This window comes from Phalacrocorax carbo, chromosome 4 (assembly GCF_963921805.1).
Source record: "Phalacrocorax carbo chromosome 4, bPhaCar2.1, whole genome shotgun sequence".
Classification (NCBI taxonomy): domain Eukaryota; kingdom Metazoa; phylum Chordata; class Aves; order Suliformes; family Phalacrocoracidae; genus Phalacrocorax; species Phalacrocorax carbo.
Window position 1 is genome coordinate 66,982,991 of NC_087516.1, and position 22,022 is coordinate 67,005,012.

Below are 22,022 nucleotides of genomic sequence, written 5' to 3' on the forward strand. Positions count from 1 at the left end.
CTGTGCACCAGGGTAGATATAACTTATTTGCCATCACAGAGATACGGTGGGTTGACTGTCATGAATGGAGCGGTGCAATGGATGGCTATAAACTCTTTAGAAGGGATAGGCAAGGAAAGAGAGGTGGTGGGGTGGCTCTGTATGTTAGGGAGTGCTTTGATTGTGTAGAGCTGAATGATTGTGATTATAAGGTCAAGTGCTCATGGGTACAGGTGAGGGAGAAGGCCAACAAGGCAGATACCCTGCTGGGGTTCTGTTACAGACCACCTAACCAGGATGAAGACGTAGATGAAATGTTCTACAAGCAGCTGGCAGAAGTCTCACAATCAGTAGCCCTTGTTCTCATGGAGGTCTTCAATTTACCAGATGTCTGCTGGAAAATTAACATAGCAGAGAGGAAACAGTCTAGGAGGTTCCTAGAGCGTGTGGAAGATAACTTCCTGACCCAGCTGGTAAGTGTGCCTACCAGGGGAGGTGCCTCGCTTGACCTCCTGTTCGCAGAGAAGGACTGGTGGGAGATGTGGTGGTTGGAGGCTGTCTTGGGCTTAGAGACCATAATATGATTGAGTTCTTGATTCTTGGTGAAGTAAGGAGGGGGGTCAGCAGAACCACCAGCATGGACTTCTGGAGGGCAGACTTTGGCCTGTTCAGGACGCTGGTTGGGAGGAGAGTCCCTTGGGAGGCAATCCTGAAGGGCAAAGGGGTCTAGGAAGGCTGGGCACTCTTCAAGAAGGAAGTCTTAAACGCTGCAGGAGCAGGCTGTCCCCATGGGCCACAAGACGAACCGGTGGGGAAGACGACCGGCCTGGCTGAAGAGGGAGCTTTTGCTGGGACTCAGGAAAAAAAGAAGAGTTTACCACTTTTGGAAGAAGGGGCAGGCAACTCAAGAAGAGTACAGAGACCTCGTTAGGTCTTGCAGGGAGAAAATTAGAGAGGCAAAAGGCCAGCTAGAACTCGGTCTGGCCACTGCTGTAAGGGATAACAAAAAATGTTTTTACAAATACATTAACAGCAAAAAGAGAGCCATGGAGAATCTCCATCCTTTATTGGACATGGGGGGAACATTGCCACTGAGGATGAGGAAAAGGCTGAGGTACTTAATGCCTTCTTTGCCTCAGTCTTTAATAGTCAGACCAGTTATCCCCAGGGTGTTCAGCCCCCTGAGCTGGAAGGCATGGACAGGGAGCAGAATAAACCCCCCATAATCCAGGAGGAAGCAGTTTACAACCTGTTGTGCCACCTGGACACTCACAAGTCTATGGGGCCAAATGGGATCCATCCGAGAGTACTGAGGGAGCTGGCAGAGGAGCTTGCCAAGCCTCTCTCTAACATTTGTCAGCAGTTCTGGTTATCAAGGGGTGGTCTCAGATGACTGGAAGCTTGCCAATGTAATGCCCATCTACAAGAAAGGCTGGAGGGAGGATCTGGGGAACTATAGGCCTGTCAGCCTGACCTTGGTACCAGGGAAGATTACGGAGCGGTGGTTCTTCAGGGAGCTCACCAGGTAAGTGCAGGACAACCAGGGGATCAGGCCCAGCCAGCATGGGTTCATGCAAGGCAGGTCCTGCCTCACTAACCTGGTCTCCTTCTATGATAAGGTGACCCACTTAGTGGATGAGGGGAAGGCTGTAGATGTTGTCTACTTGGAATTTAGTAAGGCATTTGACACTGTCTCCCACAGCATTCTCCTGGAGAAGCTGGCAGCTCACATCTTGGACAAGCGCACTCTGCGCTGGGCTAAAAACTGGCTGGATGGCCGAGCCCAGAGAGTGGTGGTGAAAGGAATCAAATCCGTTTGGCGGCTGGTCACGAGTGGTGTTCCCCAGGGCTCAGTGTTGGGGCCGGTCCTGTTCAATATCTTCATTGATGAACTGGGTGAGGGGATTGAGTGCACCCTCAGTAAGTTTGCCGATGACACCAAGCTGGGTGGAAGTGTCGATCTGCTGGAGGGCAGGAAGGCCCTACAGAGGGACCTGGACAGGCTGGATCATTGGGCTGGAGCCAACTGTATGAGATTCAACAAGGCTAAGTGCTGGGCCCTGCACTTCAGTCACAACAACCCCATGCAATGCCTCAGGCTTGGGCAAGAGTGGCTGGAAAACTGCTCAGTGGAGAAGGACTTGCGGGTGTTGGTTGGCAGCTGGCTGAACATGAGCCAGCAGTGTGCTCAGACGGCCAAGAAGGCCAACAGCATCCTGGCTTGTATCGGGAACAGTGTGGCCAGCAAGAGCAGGGAAGCGATCATGCCCCTGTACTGGGCACTGGTGAGGCCGCACCTCAAATACTGAGGGGCCCAAAACCAAACACAGTATAAGAAAGACACTGAGTTGCTGGAGCGTGTCCAGAGAAGGGCAACAAAGCTGTTGAAGGGTCTGGAGAACAAGTCTTATGAGGAGCAGCTGAGGGAGCTGGGGTTGTTTAGTGTGGAGAAGAGGAGGCTGAGGGGAGACCTTATCTCTCTCTATATCTATCTGAAAGGAGGTTGTAGAGAGATGGGTGTCGGTGTCTTCACTCAAGTTACTAGTGATAGGATGAGAGGAAACGGCCTTAAGTTGCATCAGGGAGGTTGAGATTGGATATTAGGAAAAATTTCGTTACTGAAAGAGTGGTCAGTCATTGGACCAGGCTTCCCAGAGAGGTGGTGGAGTCGCCATCCCTGGCGGTATTCAAAAACATGTAGACGTGGTACTTCAGGTAATGATTCTGTGATCATGTTTAGTGCATAAGTTGTTTTTTTGTTTGTTTGTTTTAAAGCTTTTTTGATGTGTACATTTATTTCCTGCTAGCTAGAAACCATTCAGTACCACTTTACCAAGTTTACAGGCTGCATACGTACTTCCAAACCCTGGCTGTGAACCAATTGTAGTAGGTTGAAGAGGGGGTGTTTTGCAAAATCAGACCAATGCTGAGACTTGAAAGGTGGAACTCGACTGTGCAGCCTGATGTGTCACTTAACTGGCATCAGAATTGCCAACGATTAAGACTAGAAGGGGTATAGAAGAGCATTATGGAAATAATTGTTTAGCTTTTTGTTTTTGTCAGTTATGGATAAGTCTCTTCCAGGCAGAATATTTCTCAGTATCCAGTCAGAATGTGAGCTGCAGAAGCAGGTCTCTACTTTGAAAGAAAAAGGAAGACCTAGAGCCAAGCTGAGACAGTATTTTACCCAGGACCACCAAACCTACCTGCTGTGGAAGGGAGGCCAGTCCAGAGGAAAATGAGACCTGTGGGTTATCTTCCTTGCTTCTGTCATATGGCTGTAGGGGAAGGCCAGCCAGATATGCCTGGCAAAGTAGGAACATGTTCAGGTTTGATGTTAAGTGGCCTCTCTATAGTTTTGTCTGGAATTGCCATGTTATGTGCTGACTGGGCTGTGTGCACCACCACTCTTGTTTCCCTTTGCTTTGCATGTCTTTAAGGTCAGTTTCATTTCACACTTGGCTGTCTTGTCCCTTTCTCCCTTGTTGTATCTGTCCGGTCTCCCTTGATTTCCATGACCCATATCCTTCCCTTCACTGAAAAAGCATCAAGAAATTCTTGTTTGTATCTCATCATTGTGTTCTTTTGCTTTGAAGCTATACCTTTCCTTGTTGATCCTTTTCTTGAGGTAACGAACTCAGGGGCTGACTGCAGTTGTGCTTGTACGATGCCTGGAACAATCTTTGCTTGGCCTTTTGGTAATCCTCTGACAAAAAGTGGTAATCAACCTGGACCCGAAGAAAAGGTTTTGATTTTTATTCTCCTCCCTCAAATGAGTTTCAAGGGTATAAATTAATTTTTCTTCCCAAGAGTTTCACAGACTTGAAGTCTTGGACATCTCAGCTCTTCTGGTCTTTCTTTCTGACTTGCGGTGAGGAAGAAGGGCAGTCCGCTCCACGGCAGCCCGCTCCATGGCAGCATGAAGAGCATGCACATGTTCATCTTGCTGTTTGTTATAATGTTTTGGCATCTCATTGGAATGAATGTCACTATTGAAAGGGCTTATTTATTTGCCATTTAGAGATGCCTCAGTGGTAATGTGAGCCATTTTGGTTTCTCAATTCCCTGAATATTATTTTAAGAGAAAAAAAAAACCCCAGGATAAAAAAAGAAGTCTAAGAAATGAAAAAAGATGAGGGAGGAGGTTGGAATAAAAATCTCAGTGGGACTGGAATATTTCAACCAGCATATGGGGGAGGAAAGAATAGTGAGTACAAATAGCAAGATTGCAAAAACAGAAAGAAGTTGAAAATTATAGTGAAAGAAAAAGAAGACAAGAAGAGAGGGGGCTAGACAGAAGTCCCGTATGGAGACTGAGAAGCCAGAGTCTGCTGAAAGGGAATAGGCATGGCAAAAGATACCTTTTCTAAAATTCAGGCAACCTGTGGGCAAAAGACGTTCATTCTGAAAAACTCAGTATTTTCTACATGTAAGGCAGATACTGTTTTCACTTGTTTTCAGTATTAATCTTTTTATAAAGGGCAAAAATTTTACATACTTTAGACAGACTGTGTCTTTATTTCAGCTTTGTTTTGTTCAAAACAGTTTTATGGAGAAATACTTTTTATGGAATATAAATGTTTTCATTTTCCTTACTTTGGGCACTTTTATGATTTATTTTTTTTAAAACTAAAGGGAAGAGAAGAATTTAATACTACTGAGCTTTTAAGCCAACATCAAATTAATGTAGTAATACTTGGAAAGTCTTTAGTCTTGAAACATATTACAGTGCATAGTAAGTGCAATATTTGTGAGACAGAAGAAATGGAAGCAGGTGAAGTCAGTTGTTCATTTGAGAGTATGAAGTGGAACAGTCAGGTGTGGCACGTGTCTCCATTTAGCAATCATTGCACGTTTAAAGCAGTTCTGTTGCAGGTAAACGCTTTAGGGTACAGTGTCAGTGCCATCATCTAAACTAAGACTATCTTTTGACAACACAGCAGGTCTTTTGAAGTCCTGGTAAAGGGACATACAAGAAATACTAAAGAGGGCTTGTTTCAGTCTTTGTGTTGCTTTGCCTTTGGCTGCAACAGAGGACCAAGTAGTAATGCATTGTAATTGTGGTGGTTTGCTGTGGTGTAGCAATCTGAAACCTCCCCAAGCTGAATGTTTCTCAAGTGAACAAGCGTTTGACTTGGTGGTGGTGGTAAATTACACTAAGGTGTCTCCGTTAGGGCAGAGCTTGCAAAGAAACACATAAGCTTCAGTTCAGGAGGGTATTCAGCATGTGCTTAACTTTAAGCATGTAACTAATCCGAAGTGTCATTGGAAATATTCCTGAACTTAATTCAAATTTACATGTCTTGATGACTGGCTGAGTCTAAAACAGAAAGGGCAGCAGGCACAGCAAAGAAATTCATCATGGTTTATGGTAGAAGTCACAGCAGCTCTTTTGTTCCACTGTAGTGCGTGCAAACTCATTAAACCCTTTCTCTGCCCTGTGGATAGCAGAAAGCCCTTCTGTGTGAGACACAGACACGGTGTGGTAAATTGACTGCAAACCGTTTGTTTGTTTAAAGGACTACAGTTTTCTAAATCTTAATGTAGTTTATGCATAGTAAGAAGACTGTATATGAAATCTCTGCTCACATATGTGACTGCAGTTGATGACATTAAAAGGAGCTGAGTCTGGATCAATACCTGGATTGGTATGCTGTTAGACTGCTCCAAAAGAAGCAAAACATGTACTGTGAGTAACCATCTTAGATTGAAAAAAGAAGATAAAAACAAAAGTCATATTTTCAGGGATAGAAGCGGTCTGCTGAGATGCTGCATTAAAATACATGGCACATACAAATAATATGGGCACAGACTTTTGCCTTCTTGATTTGCATACATTATTTCCAGTTAATTTTGGGAAACCTCCCTCAACTTTACTTCAAACTTCCAAGTGATACAGATCTCATCCTCCATTGCCCACAGGCAGTGTTCCCAAGTAAGTTAATAGAAATGATGATAAGGGAGGAGTGGAATTCAGTTGACTAATATTTCCTTCAGTCTTGATGGTCAGGGTGCTGTGCTTTTGTGTGTGGAGGTGGAGGAGGAAGCAAGGGAGAAGTCCTTATGGCGAACGCTAAAATGGACATTCTTAAATAAAATTTTGTAAGGCAAAGATAATATTCTATGAAATGCTGCAGGGTGCATGGAGGGGGGAAAAGTTGCTGCACTCCTGAAGAGTTTGAAAAGTAAATTCTTATGCAGAAGCTGCATGACATAAGAATTATAATTTATTGCAGCTTACAATGGTAAGTGAAATATTGAATTTACAAATTTTTTTTTTCTTTACAATGGCTAAACTGACCTGAATGCTGTCCTGTCTGATCATTGCTAATGGATAATACTGCAATATGTGCTTGTAGTTTTGTACGTACACTTCAGAATTCTAGTAAGCATTTGCCTTACCAGAGAGGTTAGTGTATTTCAAATCATTTAACAAATTTTTGAATAAACAAGATGTGGCAGTCAGCTGATAATACTTTACTTCCAATGTTTTTGTGTGCATGCCATTTACACTAATGAAGCATCAGTACTTCACTGCAGAGGGTGCTGGACATACAAATGAAAAACATGTTATTTGCCTCCAGAGACCCTACAGTCATAATGTAAGATAAAAAAAAGTATTATAATAAAAACAAAGAACAGAAAGTATTGTACAAAGCAATGATGATACAAATCTTTGTAATAGCAGCAGGGAAATCTGTGGAGAAGAAACTACTGGTGGGGCTGCATGGTTGGCTACAGTTGGAACAGTGTCGTTTGCAAAGATCTTGAAATTTCATTCTAATGCTTTGTTCAATGACAATGTGGTAGGGGGTCAAATGTAGGTTTTTATTCTCAATATATACTTGTATTTCTGTTCATAATTTTTGTAGAAAACTAGGCATGACATATATATTTGTATTTTTTTGCATGTGTATATAAATGTTTATATATGCATATTTATAACAAGTGAAGGGTAGATCGTGTTTACCTGTGGTGTGTTTGGCCGTGGTTGTTGCTTTTGCTGGCTCCTGACTTAGGTTTGTAAGTGCCACCTTTTATCTTCTCAGGACTTCTCACGCTTTTTACAAGAGAAGATACATGCAAACATTCTCCTGCATTATTTTCCATTTAGTAACTCGGAGTAAGCTATGCTGTAGAAAGCTCGGTTATTGGATTGATTATTTAATCTTTTAAATTGAAGGTGCTTTTTTTTTTTTTTTCCTTGGTATTTTAAGTATTTCCTGTAACTAAACAAGATACACAAAGCAATCATGTGTGGCTGTAATAGGGAAGGACAACCTTTCTAATATACTCTCCTTGGTGTGAGTTACAGTAAGTGAGCCTAGCAGAGAAGGTGAATATGCTGTTTGTGCTGGTGCGGTGGACAAATGTGTAGGTATTTCAAGCCTGGTGTATGGTTAACTCTTTCATTTCCTTCAATGAATAAAATGGGTTGGTTGATAGCAGTGAACAAGCTGCTATCAGGAACTTTCTTCTCATGAATTGTTAAAAGGTGGAGATGTGATACGCTGGAAGCCGCAGTCTTTGTATCAGGAGTGCTACTTTTAGAAAGGCTGAGTCAACAAACTCATAATTCGCAAGCGATCAGAGGACACATGTTTTTAACCTTGGTATGTTTTTTTTTCTTTCATCCTTTCACAGCTGTCCTCCAGACTGTAATGTCATGTTTTACAGGCTATGTTTAGTTTATTCATTAAAGCTCAAATGTGAACTACGCAGGTCAAGGTAGTCAGGCCAAGTGAGTGGCTATTAGGGTCTACAGATACATCACGTTTGTCTGAAAATCCCTCAGCTCTTTTGTCACTCTTGTGGTTTGCAGTTTGTCCAGTTCCTTTTGTATTTAAAGGAGGAGATAGCAGATACTCCAATTTTAGTAAGAGATTGAGACTAACAGTGTCCACAACTCCCTAAAAGCAGTGTTTCATTTGGTTATGTGTAGTCAGGCTGCTAGGCAGATGGTCTCAGCAAATATCATCATTGCAATGAAGAAAAGGCGGTCTTGGATGGTTCTATTTATTTATTTATCTATTTATTTATTTAGAGAGCTTTGTGGTTTGGCTCACAGCCAAGGATGTTTCCTGTTTCTAGTTTTGACTTATACCCAGTTACTTTTCAGGCTGCATCCTCGGTTGCACTCTAACTGGATAGAGTGTGCCAGGCACATCAAGAACATTATTGATGCTTTCTGGTTGGTGGCCCTCTAGAGGCTTAGCTTCAGGTATCTTTCAACTCTTGATCTGACTTTTTTTTTTCTTCAAATATAATTATTGTGAATATTGTGTAAAGGTGTTCTGTGGTTTGTAGTGGAATTCAAGCCTGAAAATCCAAAGCCTCAGAAAATCTGCATCCTGTGCAATCTCATAGAAGCCAGCGCACAGCAAATTATATTTTACGGTGTATAGTGCAAAAGTCAGGATAACTACTTCGAGGCAGGCACGCCGGTATTGGAGTGGACATAGTGGTAACCTTGGGGAGGTAAGTTACTTAAGGATTCTAATTACGTTGTTGATAACTCTTATTCAATATTCTGTAAACCTTTTTCAAAAATATTTACAATGATTTTTAGAAATAATCAACTTTATAACACTTTGTACATTGTGCACAGGTTCTGTTTAGATGTCAAGAATTTCTAGTGGATGCATTTTATATTTATTGAATCATGTGTTTGAGAATCAGAGGAAGGATCATGTTGTTGTTGACTAAAACCAGAAATGAAACAGGTTGATCTAACATTGTCCGTAGTAAAGTAAAATGCAAAAAAGTAAGAAACTACAGGAACAAGAGGTCATTTTTTTTTTTTAAAGATTTCAGTACACTAGAAATTTTATAAAATTGTTAGAATTGGTGCAGAAATCAGTTTTGAAATAAAAAATTTTGTCCTAGCACTCCAGAAGTTGATCTTCTGTAATTCCAATTATGATTAAACTTTTAATAGCGCCTATCAGCTCTGCAATCCCTGCAAGTAGGGAAAAAAAATCTAGAACTGTTCATCTCATAGAATGTGTTTTTTACTGTTAAAAAATGGATGACAGGTGGTGGCTAGTGGTTACAATTAGTGGCTGAGCTACTGCCATGTATTTAAGATGCTTATTTTCACCTTCAACTTCCTGAAATGCTTATATCTGCAGTAAAACTGTAACTTGACGTAAAAGACATTGTTACTTTGTTTGCAGAAAATGGCAAAAAGAGTAGCACAACCACTGTCGTCTTTATCTTAAAAGGAAAAAAAGCATAGAAAGTCTATTGGGGTGAGCACACACTGTGAACCACTAAGGCAGTTGGCCTTTTTTTTTTTTTGAGCATTTTTCTCTCTAATGTAAATATATGTGTTGTTTTCATACAGGTTGCTGGATCTAACCTGAATTGGGTTTTCATTACACTGAAAAGAAGCTAAGCCAAGAAAAGACCATGGTGTTGATAAGTTTCTCTTGCACTTTTTCATTAGCTGCTAATTTATAAAATATTTTTTGATCAACATATATTATAGCCAATTGTCATGGAAATGCAAGGAGTACCGTAGCCATAAAATGTACAAGGGCAGAGCAGTGTTTGTGGCCTAGGTGGATGGAGTTTTATATTGCTCAATAAACATTTGTTGAAGTGTCTGTGTGTGTTTCTTTTATTTACCAACTGCAAATCAAGTATGTATTGAAGGGAAATTACCCAAATGAAAATTGCGCTGATGGTGTTCTTGTCTAGAGAAATACTGTCCTCTAAAAAATATGATTGTAGTAGTAGAGGCTGTACCACTAGCTGAATTTCAAAGAATTTGGAATGACCTTGCAGGTTCTAGCCTCCTTTGCATTAGACAGCAACTTCTGGTACTCTGATTCTTGTTCACGTATTCAAAGGAAATAGATGCATGTTCTGCGTAGTACGTGTTATTAGAGTTGAATGGGGGTTTTGTCTTGCAGCAAAATCATGTCACAGCTTTAAGCTGTTAATGATTTTTTTATAAGTTTATCCTCATTAGCTCTATAACTAAGCCTCCAGTTTTTTCTCCCCTCTTTTTCATCCCTCTCTGTCCTTACTGTTTGCCTCCCACTGATTTTTAGAGGAAATTTTAATTACCCCAGTGATACAAAGCAGACAGAGATGACCTGATGTCTGGGTCTTTTCCTAAAGTGATTCCTGGCAAACATACTGAAATTCATTAATTAGTTCTGCTTGAGACCAGAAAGAACAGATCAGTATTCTCTTGTAGCAGCAGAATCTAATCTACGTTTCCATGTACAGCTATACATCTAGTCATAAACCCATGGAATAGGCAAAGTTAAATCCTCCCAGCCATGGGTTTTCTGAATTTCTAAAATCAGCTCTAGTAAGAGCTCAGAATCTAGAGTCCAACACTGTTGTTGCAGATTAAGGGGAATTTGGCAAAATTCCTTGGTCTGCTGCCATGTGGATCTGCTGGTAGAATACAGTATGATAATATGTTGAATTTGGCTCATTACTCTCGAGAAATGCTTCCATAGACTTTGTGGGACACAGGTTTTGGATTCGGAATGGTTGTATGTGGGGATGGTCTTGGGCTCACTGCTCTAGACAGAGCTGTTATTAGCGGTGCATATGCAAGACGGTTTGTGGTTTGTTTAGCCTTGTAAAGTATTCACTTTGTACTGTTGCATAGAGAGAAATAGGTCAAACACACCAGTGTTTTAAATTGCTTGACAAGAGTCTTGTCTTTTTTGTTGCAACTTTCACATTTGAAGACTGATCCACCACTTAAGTCAGTGTGAGCTTTAAAATTCTGCTTTCATGTGAGATCAGACCTAAACAACTGTTTAAAATACTGGAAAAACAGATAGGACTAACAGTTGGATTTGTTGCTTGATAAAATTTTGAGTACTGCATGTGTTAGTCTTCTCCCATGTGTAAATTGTTTCACTTAGCTTCTGAGTTTACCCCCAAGAAGGTCACCAGTAGGATGCCAGTGCTTTTGAGAATTAAATTGTAGAGAACTGATGTTCTATAAATCTAATGCAGTTTGGCCACAGTCTCAATAACTGTGTAATGCTGGACATTACTGTGAAGTCCTTAAACTTCAAGGCTGGTTTAATACATTTTTGTTGCTTCTTGAATGAGGTAGTTCAATGAGCGGACTTCATTCTTGCCTTTATACAGGCACTAGTCTAAGCTGTGGTAACTTTTGCAATCCAGATGAGTGATGGTGGTAGATCTGACTTCTACTTGGAGAGAGGCCTTTTTTGGAGTAGCAAAGAGATCTTCTATTAAATAGCATGTTCCAATCCTGTTCTTCCCTGGGAGGGTTTCCATCCGATTGGATAGGTGTGGTTGCTTCACCAAGCATCTGATAGCAGCAGCTTCCAGGGCAAGAATTTATTCATAGTCAGGTGTGGTCGTATGCTGTTGTGCAAGTCGGTCAAAACACAACAATGTTAGTATGATGTCAGGTGCTCACTTTGTGTGTGTGATTTTAAATTCCGTCTTCTGTGCATACACAGTGTGCTTCTGACAGCAGAGCAGGCATCTCTTATTAGCTGTGATACATTTATACTTCAATGACATTTAAACGATTAATAAGGCTAGAAGCAAATTTGCATAAAACCAAACCCAAAAAGCTTCTCTTCCCACAACTAAAATAAAGCAAGCCTTCATCCCCCCCATTCTCAGGCAGACGTTCCAATGCTTCTGTCAGTGCAGCAGACCAATATCCATTACGGCACGATGAAAAGTACTTGTCCATTTAAGTGGAAATAAAGCAAGAAAGAGGAGCTGAATGCTGTATGTGCACTTCTTAGGGCAGAGGTTGACCTTCCGCTTGCTTTGCAGATGCTCACCTATGCAAAACTGTGGTATGAGCTGTAGCTTTGGCTTGCAACAGGGATTGCTGCTGCTGAAAAAGCAGGTCTGCTTATGGATGGGCTGCACTGGACTTTATTTTCTTACTGAAAAGACAAAAAGAAAATACCAAAGTAAGGATGAAAACAAATATGAGCTGCTTGAAGGAGCAAAAATGACCCCAAATATACTTTTTTTTGTGCAACACATGAGGGCAGGATGTTTCCTGTTTCTTTTCTATTAAAAATCTCCCATGTGATCTCTCAAGTGGTGGTTGTGTGTGTGGTTTTTTGGGTGTTTGTTTGTTTTTGTGTGTCTCAGAAACCTGCAGGGCAACTCGTGACACTTGGTGATTTCATCGCTGGGTATGACAGTTAGTCTTGATTTGCTCTGCATGGTAAATTTGCTCTGCAGATAGTCAAGAGGTTGCATTCTCTAGTTCATATCTAAATACTTCTTTCAGGAATTCCTTTCTTCTCTGTGGAGACAGATATTGAATGTGAGCACACGGAAAAAAGTGCTACACCTTGTAGCGTTGCATCAGAGAAACGTAGGAGTGAGAGGATGGAGTTTGTATGGACCCTTGCCCTGGTCCCAGTGAGTGTGGAGAACAGGTGGCCTTATGCTACCCAGGAGCTTTTGTGGGGTGATCTCTGCCCCCTAGAAAGCAATATACTACTTACTGACCTAATCACAGAAATGAAACTTCCCAACCAATCTGTTATAACAAGAAGTTGAGAGCAGAGTGAGGTAAAATAGGGGACAGGCCTGATGCCCGTCTGAGTGTCTTGTCTGCAGAAGGAACTTTGCCTGCCATCAGCCCAGCACTGTGACTGCGTAGCACTGGGTTGCGCTGAGCAGTGCTGTTGGGAAATTTTAGTGCACAGCTCTGCCACTAAAAAATTAAAAGTAGAGGCGATACGCTTATCGTGACAGTGAAAGAGAGAACTCAGTGCCCCCAACTTTTGGTTTATTAGTGGGGAGAGAACTATTCTGGGCAGCTCATGACTACTGCCACTGGCATACCTCTGAAGTTAGCTAGCATGTGCTGGACTGCCACTGTCTGAAGTGTGACTTCACTGCTTTCTCGTTATTTCTCCTGTTTATTGTACAGGGGCTTTCCCCCCATAGAACAGAACAAACACCCACTGTTTCTTTTTTACATCACATAGCTACTTGCAATTAGAAATCTACTTGGATCCATACTTGTCTCCAATTCATTAGCCTGTTGCCTATCTGGCACTGAGTATCATTGAGTAAGGATCGCCTTTATGGTTTTCTTGATTGTGTTATGTTTTTGTGACTTTTTTAGTTTCTCATGCTAGTAGTTTTAGAAGAGTATACTGAAATAAATGCATACAAGAAATCTCATCTCTTATGAAGTACTCATGGGGAATACTTGTTCTTCTCACCATCATTAATTTCAGCGGAGATGCATGGATAAGGCTGTACAAATAAACACAGCTGCGGAATGGGACATAGTAAACAACATGCTGAAACCTCTTGGCAGGGAGTTGTTTTCCAGAGAGCCCAAATGCAACACTTAGTCCATGGAAAAGATGGCATTTAAAGTTTTGGTACTTCTGAATTTTTCAGAAGCAAATATTTATCCCTAACACTGCTCAATCTAGCCTTGTATTTACACATAAGGGGGCAGTGTGGTACTGTTAGCCAAGTGCCATGTAGGTGCACATTAGATTTCATTATTATATATTGCATCATGTTTTAAGAAATGGCTTTAGCACTCTGAGCACAATTAGAGCTTTGTCACTGTCTGAGGGTGCTGCTGTGTCTGTACTGGGGAGAACCAGGTTGGACTGTTTCCTTTCTTCTTTATAAACATTTTGTTTTTAGAGAGTTCCTTGTGCTATTTTGGCTGTCTCTCGTAATCCCTTGTTCATAGGCATGTGAAGGAGTGGGAGCCAGTTTTTTTAACACTGGTATGGGGAAGTTCAAATTATATCAGTTTACCTCCCCCACAGCAGCATTCACTTACTGGGAAGGAAGGTAGTATTTTTCTACTGGAGCTTTCCCTTGCGTACCATATATAGGCTTCCGGTCCACTGCTGCCCAGTTTTGGCAACATGACAATTCTTCCACAGTTTTCACAGAAAATGGTGTTTCTGATTATTTTGTACCAGTACAGTTGTCTATCTGCCAGTATGAGAGTCATGATTAAGCAGCAGTAAGCCAGTGTTACACATGGGTTCTTAGGTGATATTATTACTACACGTGTTAATATTCAGGGTTAACAGGCCAGAATATGATGGCATGTAATGTTTCTTATACTTTCAGCATGATGCCTTGGGTGTCTTCCTGCAGGATGCTTATGGCACTTTTCTCACCTGTAGAGTAGCCTGGCTGGCTTTTAGCTTCACGCTGCACCTGACATGTGCTGTATTAATAAAAAAATGTGTTATCTGTGGTGTCTCTCTATACTTTCTGCATTAATTTCTACTTCATAAAAAGCTTCTCATTTGAAGACTCATTATGAGTCTCCTCTTTATAATATTTCCTATACAGATACGTGGCAATGTGAAGTTGCAGAGTAAAAGAACACCATATACTCGATCATTATATCTTATTATTACCATGTTGCGTTGCTATAAGGTGCCACAAGGTCACAGAGCTTTTCTTGTACAGCTGCTGTTTGTGTTTTTCTTTATCTGCTGGTTTGTCTTTGATGGAATACGTATTAAGCTAATTTGTTCATGTGAATCTGTCATGATCACTTGTAAAAGGCTGCTGTTAAACTGTACATCAACATACTGATAATTTTCTGGAAGTAAACCAGCATCATTAGACTGTACCCTGTATGTGACAGTTAAAGTAGAAATGCTATCAGGTTGAGCAAATCTGCATTGCTGGTTAATCCTGAGAGGAAAATGAGATGGTATTTGTGTGGAGTGGTGATATGCTAATGGTCATGACTCGAAACATAAAATGATGACAAGAAATGCAATCCTTTCTATATGCATCTTTGTGAATATCATCTTTTAATGTAAACATGACTCAATATGCAATAGTTAACGGAAAAAATGCTCACGTGGTATGTTACTATGGTATCTCTCAGTAAAAACCCGTCCCCTCAAAATTTTCTCCTTGCTCCCTTCAAGTCTATGGGTTTTTGTAATGGCTGGTATTATAATGGTATCACAAGTTTTGAAAATTAAAATGGGTATTCTGGCAAAATTATAGGTTCTAGCTAAAGCTATAAAGCTTTTTGGTTACCGGTTCATAAAGTTAGTATCACCCTTTTTCCCCTTCTCCTCCATCCTAGCTGGCACACGTGGCTGCAAATATTTTGTCTTTGGATTAACTGATTTGCAGCTTGGTTAATGTGTAGACAGGGCTCTTGCTTATTTTCATATTTTATTTATTTATTTATTTATTTATTTATTTTAAAAGCCCTCATTAAAGACCCACGGCATACTCCCAAACTTGAAGGAATGGATTTTTGGCTCTGCCTGCTTTGAATGAAATCCAAAACAAATGTTGTTTGATAATGGTTTACAGTTGCATTACACAGGTTGCTCTTTGTGATAAATAATTAACACCCTTTGTGTTCTTGATTGCAGATTTTCAAAACCCTGCCTGATGCCACTCTCCCTGAGCCAATCTCTATGTCGGTATCTCCTCCAAATGCCCCACCGAGGCAATCGAGAAGACAAGGACAACGTATTAAGAGGCCTCTGGCTGTTTACAATCTCTGTCTTGAGCTGGATGATGGTAAGATGTTAGTAATAATTTCAGTCTTTGTAGCAGATGGGCTGCGCATCCTATCCTCAGTAGGTGTTTTCATTTCATGTTTCATTTGTACGCGTGTGTGCATGCACATGCATGCTTGTTTAATTGCTTTGGAACATGTAAAGAAGCAAGGAGAGTACTGTCCTGTGACATACGTTTAAAAGTAGGACAAACTGTCTTAAATATGCTTTTCCCCTCTAAAAAAGAAGCTGCTCCTGTTTCTTCAGGGAAATCTCTTTGACCTCTACTGAAGATTACACAGCCATAAGATAAATGGAGAGAGAACTAAAATTAAAGCAAATCTTATATGAGAAGAGCTAATGCACTCTACAGTTAAATTCATCTGGATTAAAGGCTCAGGTCGCCACTGCACTAGAGAATAGAACTCCTTCACTTGAATCTTTAATACCTTGATGTAACTAGCAGTACATACTTGTAAACTTGCCTTACTGTTGAGAAGCAAAGAAAAAAAAAAAATCTTACTTTTGCATGGAGTCTGCAGTAGCAACATACAGTGAGGCAAAGGGTGTATAACATCTTATGTGTTCTGACTGTTGGCCAGAAACATAATCACTGAAATGTTGTTGCTTGGGGGTACGTACAGTACTGAGAAGGCAAGTTGGGGCTCATTTTATGTTACAGATTTTTCTCAACCCTATTCCCTTTCTCCTTCCTAATGCTGTTAGTCAATTGTCTTTTCACATGAAGAATAGTGGGATCCAGCAACAAAGTCCAGTTATCAGCAAGTGAAAATAAACAGGAAGATTTTTAACTCATGTAGTAGTGTGAGGTTCACTGATGAACTGTCATTAAATCAGTGGTCAACAGTGGTTGATCTCTTAAGGAAAGAGCACAAATACCTACAACAGCTGTTAAGTGCAGGTTTTAGAAATAAATCCAGGACTGTTTATTGTCTCAAAGCCAGTTTTACAAGGATTCTGCAAGAAATTCAGCGTGACTGCTATCAGATTTAATTCACCAGAAAGACATGTAATCTCTGTGCCTTTCTTTTCTTGCATCAAATATGAAAGTAAATGCCTTGACTAGAAGGTGTTTAAGGTGCATCTACTTAAAAAGCTTAAGCAGTGTTAATTTGAATAATATGCTACGGAAAGCTATGAAAGCTCTCGAGCTATATCTGCAATAATAAATTTATCCTCATTTGAAAAACAAAACAAAATTGAAGCCAGAGTTGTTTACATCTAATTTTGAATGTGAATCCCAGCAGGTTGCACGAAGTACCACAACTTCCCCAATTCATTGCTGCAAGGTGTGCACTGAAGACCTGACTTTGAACCTAACAAAGTAGACAGAAAGTATTTTATGGATTATTTTTACTGTAAGATAACAAAAATACACTGTTACTGTTGAAAATTGTTATAAACATTCAATTTCTCCTAAATAGAGTCCATACATTTTTGTCTAACCGGGCATCTCAACAAAGAGAAGAACTGGGAGTGTTAAGGGCTGTAATTGTTATATATTGTATAAAAATTTGGTACTTGTCTGGGATTTCTAGTGTGGTGAATTGCAGAATAACCTAATACGTTGTTAAGCATAGTAGAACTGCGGTGAAGGCTGAATTACTGCAGGTGAAGTCACAGTTCCAGCATGGGTGCCACCAAGTTTCAGTGGGATCTGAAAATAATACTTTCCCTTGTAACTGAAAAAAAAAAAATAAATACCCTCTGTAGTGCCTCCAGCTGCTACCGAAGGCAGCAGTGTTCTCAGTCTGTTGTTGCTAGAAACTGGCTGTTGGTAGGTCCTGACTACATGCTAATGCTCATTTTATCTCTGTTTAGCCAGACAGTCGTGCCAGTAAGGTAGTCAGAGGCTGGTACAATGGTGTTTGGCACGTGTGCAGTATATATGGCAATACGGTACCTTGAGCCCAACTGCATCATTGCGTTATCTGAGGAACTACCCTGACAGATACAGGGTGCATAAATCAGCCAGGCTGATGAATTATCTAGTCACTGAGTAGAGCTCAGTGCCTCCAAATACACGCCGTGGCCTTCAGTTACTTTGTTCTTTGGAGGGGGGGGAAGGAATAAAAGTGAGCCTGGGCTTCGTTCCATATTTACCTAGTTTCTTGGCTAACAAATGCATGTTTTATAACTGCTCTTTGGAAGATTTTATCCTGTGTGTGTTTTTAACAGGAAATTAAACATTAAACCCCTTCCCTCCCCCCTCTTTATTCACAATGGCATGAGTTAAGCACCAGGCATAAGCCAGTGTTTTGTATTTCCTGGATATGGCAAAATTATCATAATCTTGTTTTAAACCAAGTAGCTGATGCATATTTATATGTAAATATATTTGTAGACAAATATATCTCTAAAGTTATTGTAATTAAATATAAATATTTTCTATGCCTTGAAACTAGAAGTATGTTGGAGACAAAATCTCTCTGTGCTGGAAAAGTTCTTGAGTGTGTTTCTTTTAGGATTGTTATGCAAACCAGGAAATTGTTAGAAAAACGGAAACAAGTCTTTAACTATCAGCTGCTCCAGGGAGTTAACAAGCTTCAGAATCCACTGCTTGAATTAGAAATGCAGGGTTTGGGCCAGCTTTTCTTTTTAAAAGCATGTTTGCAGTCGGGAAGCTTCTTGACTGCACGCAAGATGTATGCAGCAACCACCCAGAAAGGGCTGTAAGTGACATAAATATTGATAGGTATAATAGCTGAAGAACACACACTGTGTTCGATAAAAATCTTTATTTTGCCTTCTAATAATTAGTTACACTGAGTTCTGATAGCACGTAGATTTTTCTTGCACATGGCAATTAGATGATTAAGCCTATTTGCAAACAATTCAGGTAGTATATTTACTACTGTAAGGATCTTCATTTCCTGAAAGACAAACTTAAGACACAGCTGATACTGTCTGTTTTTCTTTCAACTTCTTTCCTCTGTGGAAGCCAGTTACTAAGTTTTCACTCTGAAGTTTTTCAACCTCTCAGTGTCTCAAGTAGAACTAGGCTTAATGGGGAACTCTGAGCTACTTTCATATGTGGCCTAAACCCGAAGTTCTTGTTTCAGCAAAACGCAGATTTGTCTGAGATTTACATTAGGACCATTTCCAGAGTTTTCCTGCCTTCTGAAATGAAGACATGGGATTTGGGGTTGGTTTTTTTTCTCTTTTTTTTTCTCTTTTTTTTCCTGGAAATAGCTTTGTCCTTTTTTGTCTTTCCCCATCTACTACCTGAATGGATTTTAGAGTGGATTAAGTAGCAATGCAGAAGCTCCTGTGGCTTACAGTCTCAGCTATGTACAAATGACTTTGCAGTCTCTCTGCCTCTCTATGTGGAGAGAGAAAGACTGTTAGCTACAACAGGGAGTTGTTTATCCTGTTCTTCTAAAAATGTCATCGGGTCTTTATTTTCCATTTGGACAGTCGGTATGTATCAGAAGAGAGCTCTGTTTGTATTTCTTCTGGAGGTCAATGCAGCGTTACAGTTTTGTTGCCTCCCCATTTTATTTTAATTTTTATATACTTTTCTTGTCTCGTAGCAAAATAAACAGTTTTTTGTTTTCTTTTGTTTAATCTTTTTCTGTGCCAGAGACTTAGAGGTCATTAAGCTATTTTGCAGGGCCGCTAGAGCCAAATGGCAAGAAAAAAACCCAAGTAAGGTAGGCAGTATAATGCAGTCCATCCAAGATGGACAGAGTGTCAGCATGTGTTACATAAATCATACCTGGAGTCAAGAAATGGGTCTTGTGTGGGAATTTGTCCAACTACAGAAAAACTTGTTTTCTAAACAAACCAAGATATACTTCCTAAGCCACAGTGCTTGCTGATGCCTTATTCTATTTGAATACCTTCTAGGTGTCAAAATTTCTCATTGGCCCAGACATGGACATATCATACTAGTATCATATGGGGGTTTTCTTTTGATTTTAAGGTGTTTGCCTCCTATCCCCCCACTCTGGAACTCAGGAGGCATATGAGGTGTTTGAGATAGCTTTCTGCTGCTGCTGTAAACTAAAAGTTATATTTATTGTGCTTTAGAAAACAGATTCTTGTGTAGAATTTTAAAAGAAATGAAAATTAGAACTGTTACTTAACCCTTTAAAACTTTGTGCGAACTTGTACTACCCTTTGAAATATTTAGAGAAGCCGAAGCAGGAATGGTGTGTTAGTGTTGAATAGGAGTAGCTCTTTTAGATTTATTTTTTTTTGGTGGGATTTGGAGTGTGACAGTGTCTTAAATTGGGTGATAAATTAATTTGCATGAACTATGGTGGCATTCAATTAAATTATTTCATTGAAGTACAATGTGATACATGAAATGGTTACATAGCTTACATACAGTATTCCCTCTCCCTCCTCCTCCCATCCCTTCCTGTCCCAAACAAATAAGTGAAAAACTATAAACTTCATCTGGAATTACTGAACATAAACCCTGGATGTTAGAGGAAGCCTTGGGTTTATAATAAGGAGACTGGTCTTCAGGGCTGGAACAGCCCAGTGCTGCAAGGTTGCAGGTGTGAAACCTGGCCTTGAACTCTTTCTATTTCTGAATCTGCTGCTTGGAAGTGTTTCTGTAACCTGGCACATAGTAGGGGAAATGGAAAGAAAAGCAGCTACACAGGCATATCAAAAAGCCATAAGGGCTTGCAACACTTGCTTACAAAGCTATTGTTAACATCTGAGCAGAACGCACAGCTATGCTGTTACAAAATAGGTGCACCAATATTAGTTGTGAGGGGAAGATCAGGATGATTGCAGTTTGCCATGTAGAATTTAAGACAGTTTTTATTTCACTTTGCTGCAAGAATAGTTCCTGCAATTCTATGCGATCTGTCACAGCTTTTTCCACCTGATGGCTCTGAGTAGGATGAGTGCTATACAAAGTAAAAGTGTTTTCAAGCTACTGCCAGTAATGGTGAAGCTTTTTCTTAGGCAATAGTGGGTATATATAGGGTCCCAGTTTCCTGTCAGATAATCAACTTCTCCTTGCAAAGTTCTGGGTCTGTAGAAGATACTTATTTTCTTGGAGGTATGGAATAATTTTGGTCCATGCTTTCTATACACAATATACACTGACTGGCCATTGTTATACCTGTGAGTAATCTACTTGCTACAGCCTACTTGCTGCACAGTTATCTGAAACAAAATTTAACTGTCATAAAATAGTAAACATCTAACTTTTGCTTCTTTTCAAATTATGTGTGTCAAATCTTCATGGTTACTATGAGAATTATCTTAGTATCATCAGCAGTGCTTGTCTGTTTTCAGTATATGAAATTTAGAGGCTGTAGAAATGTTCAGAGTAAACACATCCAAATGTGCACATACATGCAGACAACAGGAGTCAGAGGTGTAGGGAAAGGGAATTTGAACAGACTTAAATCTAAAATATGAATTTAAAGAAGGAATATGGAGTTCAGGAGAAAGGGTCAGTCTTTCCTTGGGGCCAGGCACTATTAAAAATCTCTGATCTCCTGTAATAATCCTTCATCTCTTTAATTCTCTACCTTCTGCACACAGACATGCAAGGGCACATAATACTGTAAGAAGGCCAATTTGGCATGCTAAAAGCCATTAATCCCAGACATGGAAGTCGCTGACATATCTTTGCTACATGCCAGCTGTGCCCTGGCCAGCCTCTGTTGGTTGAAAGTAAATGCTCTCACCCAGCACACCAGAGCAGAAGGTAGGATGAAGACTTCAGCTCTTCAGACAGTTTCCTACAGATGAGAGTGTGCATTTCACTGAATAAGGTGTTTTCTCACACGGTGCTCTTGCTTCCCTTCACTGGTGACGAGGATAGGAAAGAAGATCTTGGAGGGGGGAGATGGTGAACTTTCTGAAAGGCTGATATGCAAGTTAGAAAATATGATTCCTTTTCCTGTTTTGCTCCCACTCTGTCAGTGTTTTTCATTTGGTCAGAAAAAAATGTATTCTTGCTCTTCCATTAGCTTCTGGATGTCTTTGTCCTATTTGTTCTTCCTTTTCTCCTTTTATTTTCTGTTTTCTTCTTTTGAAGGTTGCACTTAGTGCTAGGTGCATTGCATTACTATCACTTCTTTCCATCCCAGCTGTACTTGCAACTTGCTAAGCCAACAGGGAGATTGAAGGAGTTCTTAAGGGATATCATGGAGAAGTAATAGCGGTGGGACTAGCTTGGCTAGGATTGCAGTCTCATCTAAGACTACTTGACTGGGGCCAAGCAAATTATCCCTAGAGACCATGTTAGTGGGAAACTGGAAGCAAAAAGGTGTGTGATACCTGGCAAGTTTGTTATCCCACTGAGCAAGTGGATTTCTGTTGTTCTGTAATGGGCGCAAATTCACTGGTGGTGAGTGTGTTCACTTCTTCTGTCTCCCCAGCCATTAAAACTGCTTGGTGCTGCCTGTGTGCTGCACAGCCTCCTTTGATCCATCTCCACAGCCTCCCTTCCATAGGGCAGTTGAGTCCAACCCTGAGCCCTTGCCAGATGTGTTTAAAAAAAAAAAAAACAACAACCAAAAAAACCCCCAGCAA

At 40.4% G+C, this 22,022-nt stretch overlaps 1 protein-coding gene and 1 long non-coding RNA gene across 3 annotated transcripts in view; both read left to right on the forward strand.

The window, feature by feature from the left end:
- Positions 1-22,022, forward strand: part of ARHGAP10 (Rho GTPase activating protein 10) — a 156,390-nt gene that overhangs the window by 101,425 nt on the left and 32,943 nt on the right. For both annotated transcript variants that reach the window (XM_064450310.1, XM_064450311.1), the window contains one exon: positions 15,363-15,513. In XM_064450310.1, the coding sequence (XP_064306380.1) occupies positions 15,363-15,513 (151 nt within the window). The remainder of the gene's footprint in view (positions 1-15,362; positions 15,514-22,022) is intronic.
- On the forward strand, positions 5,551-9,214 carry LOC135313152 (uncharacterized). Its single transcript, XR_010372757.1, has 3 exons — positions 5,551-8,200; positions 8,287-8,457; positions 9,156-9,214. It is a non-coding gene; the product is annotated as an uncharacterized LOC135313152 (long non-coding RNA).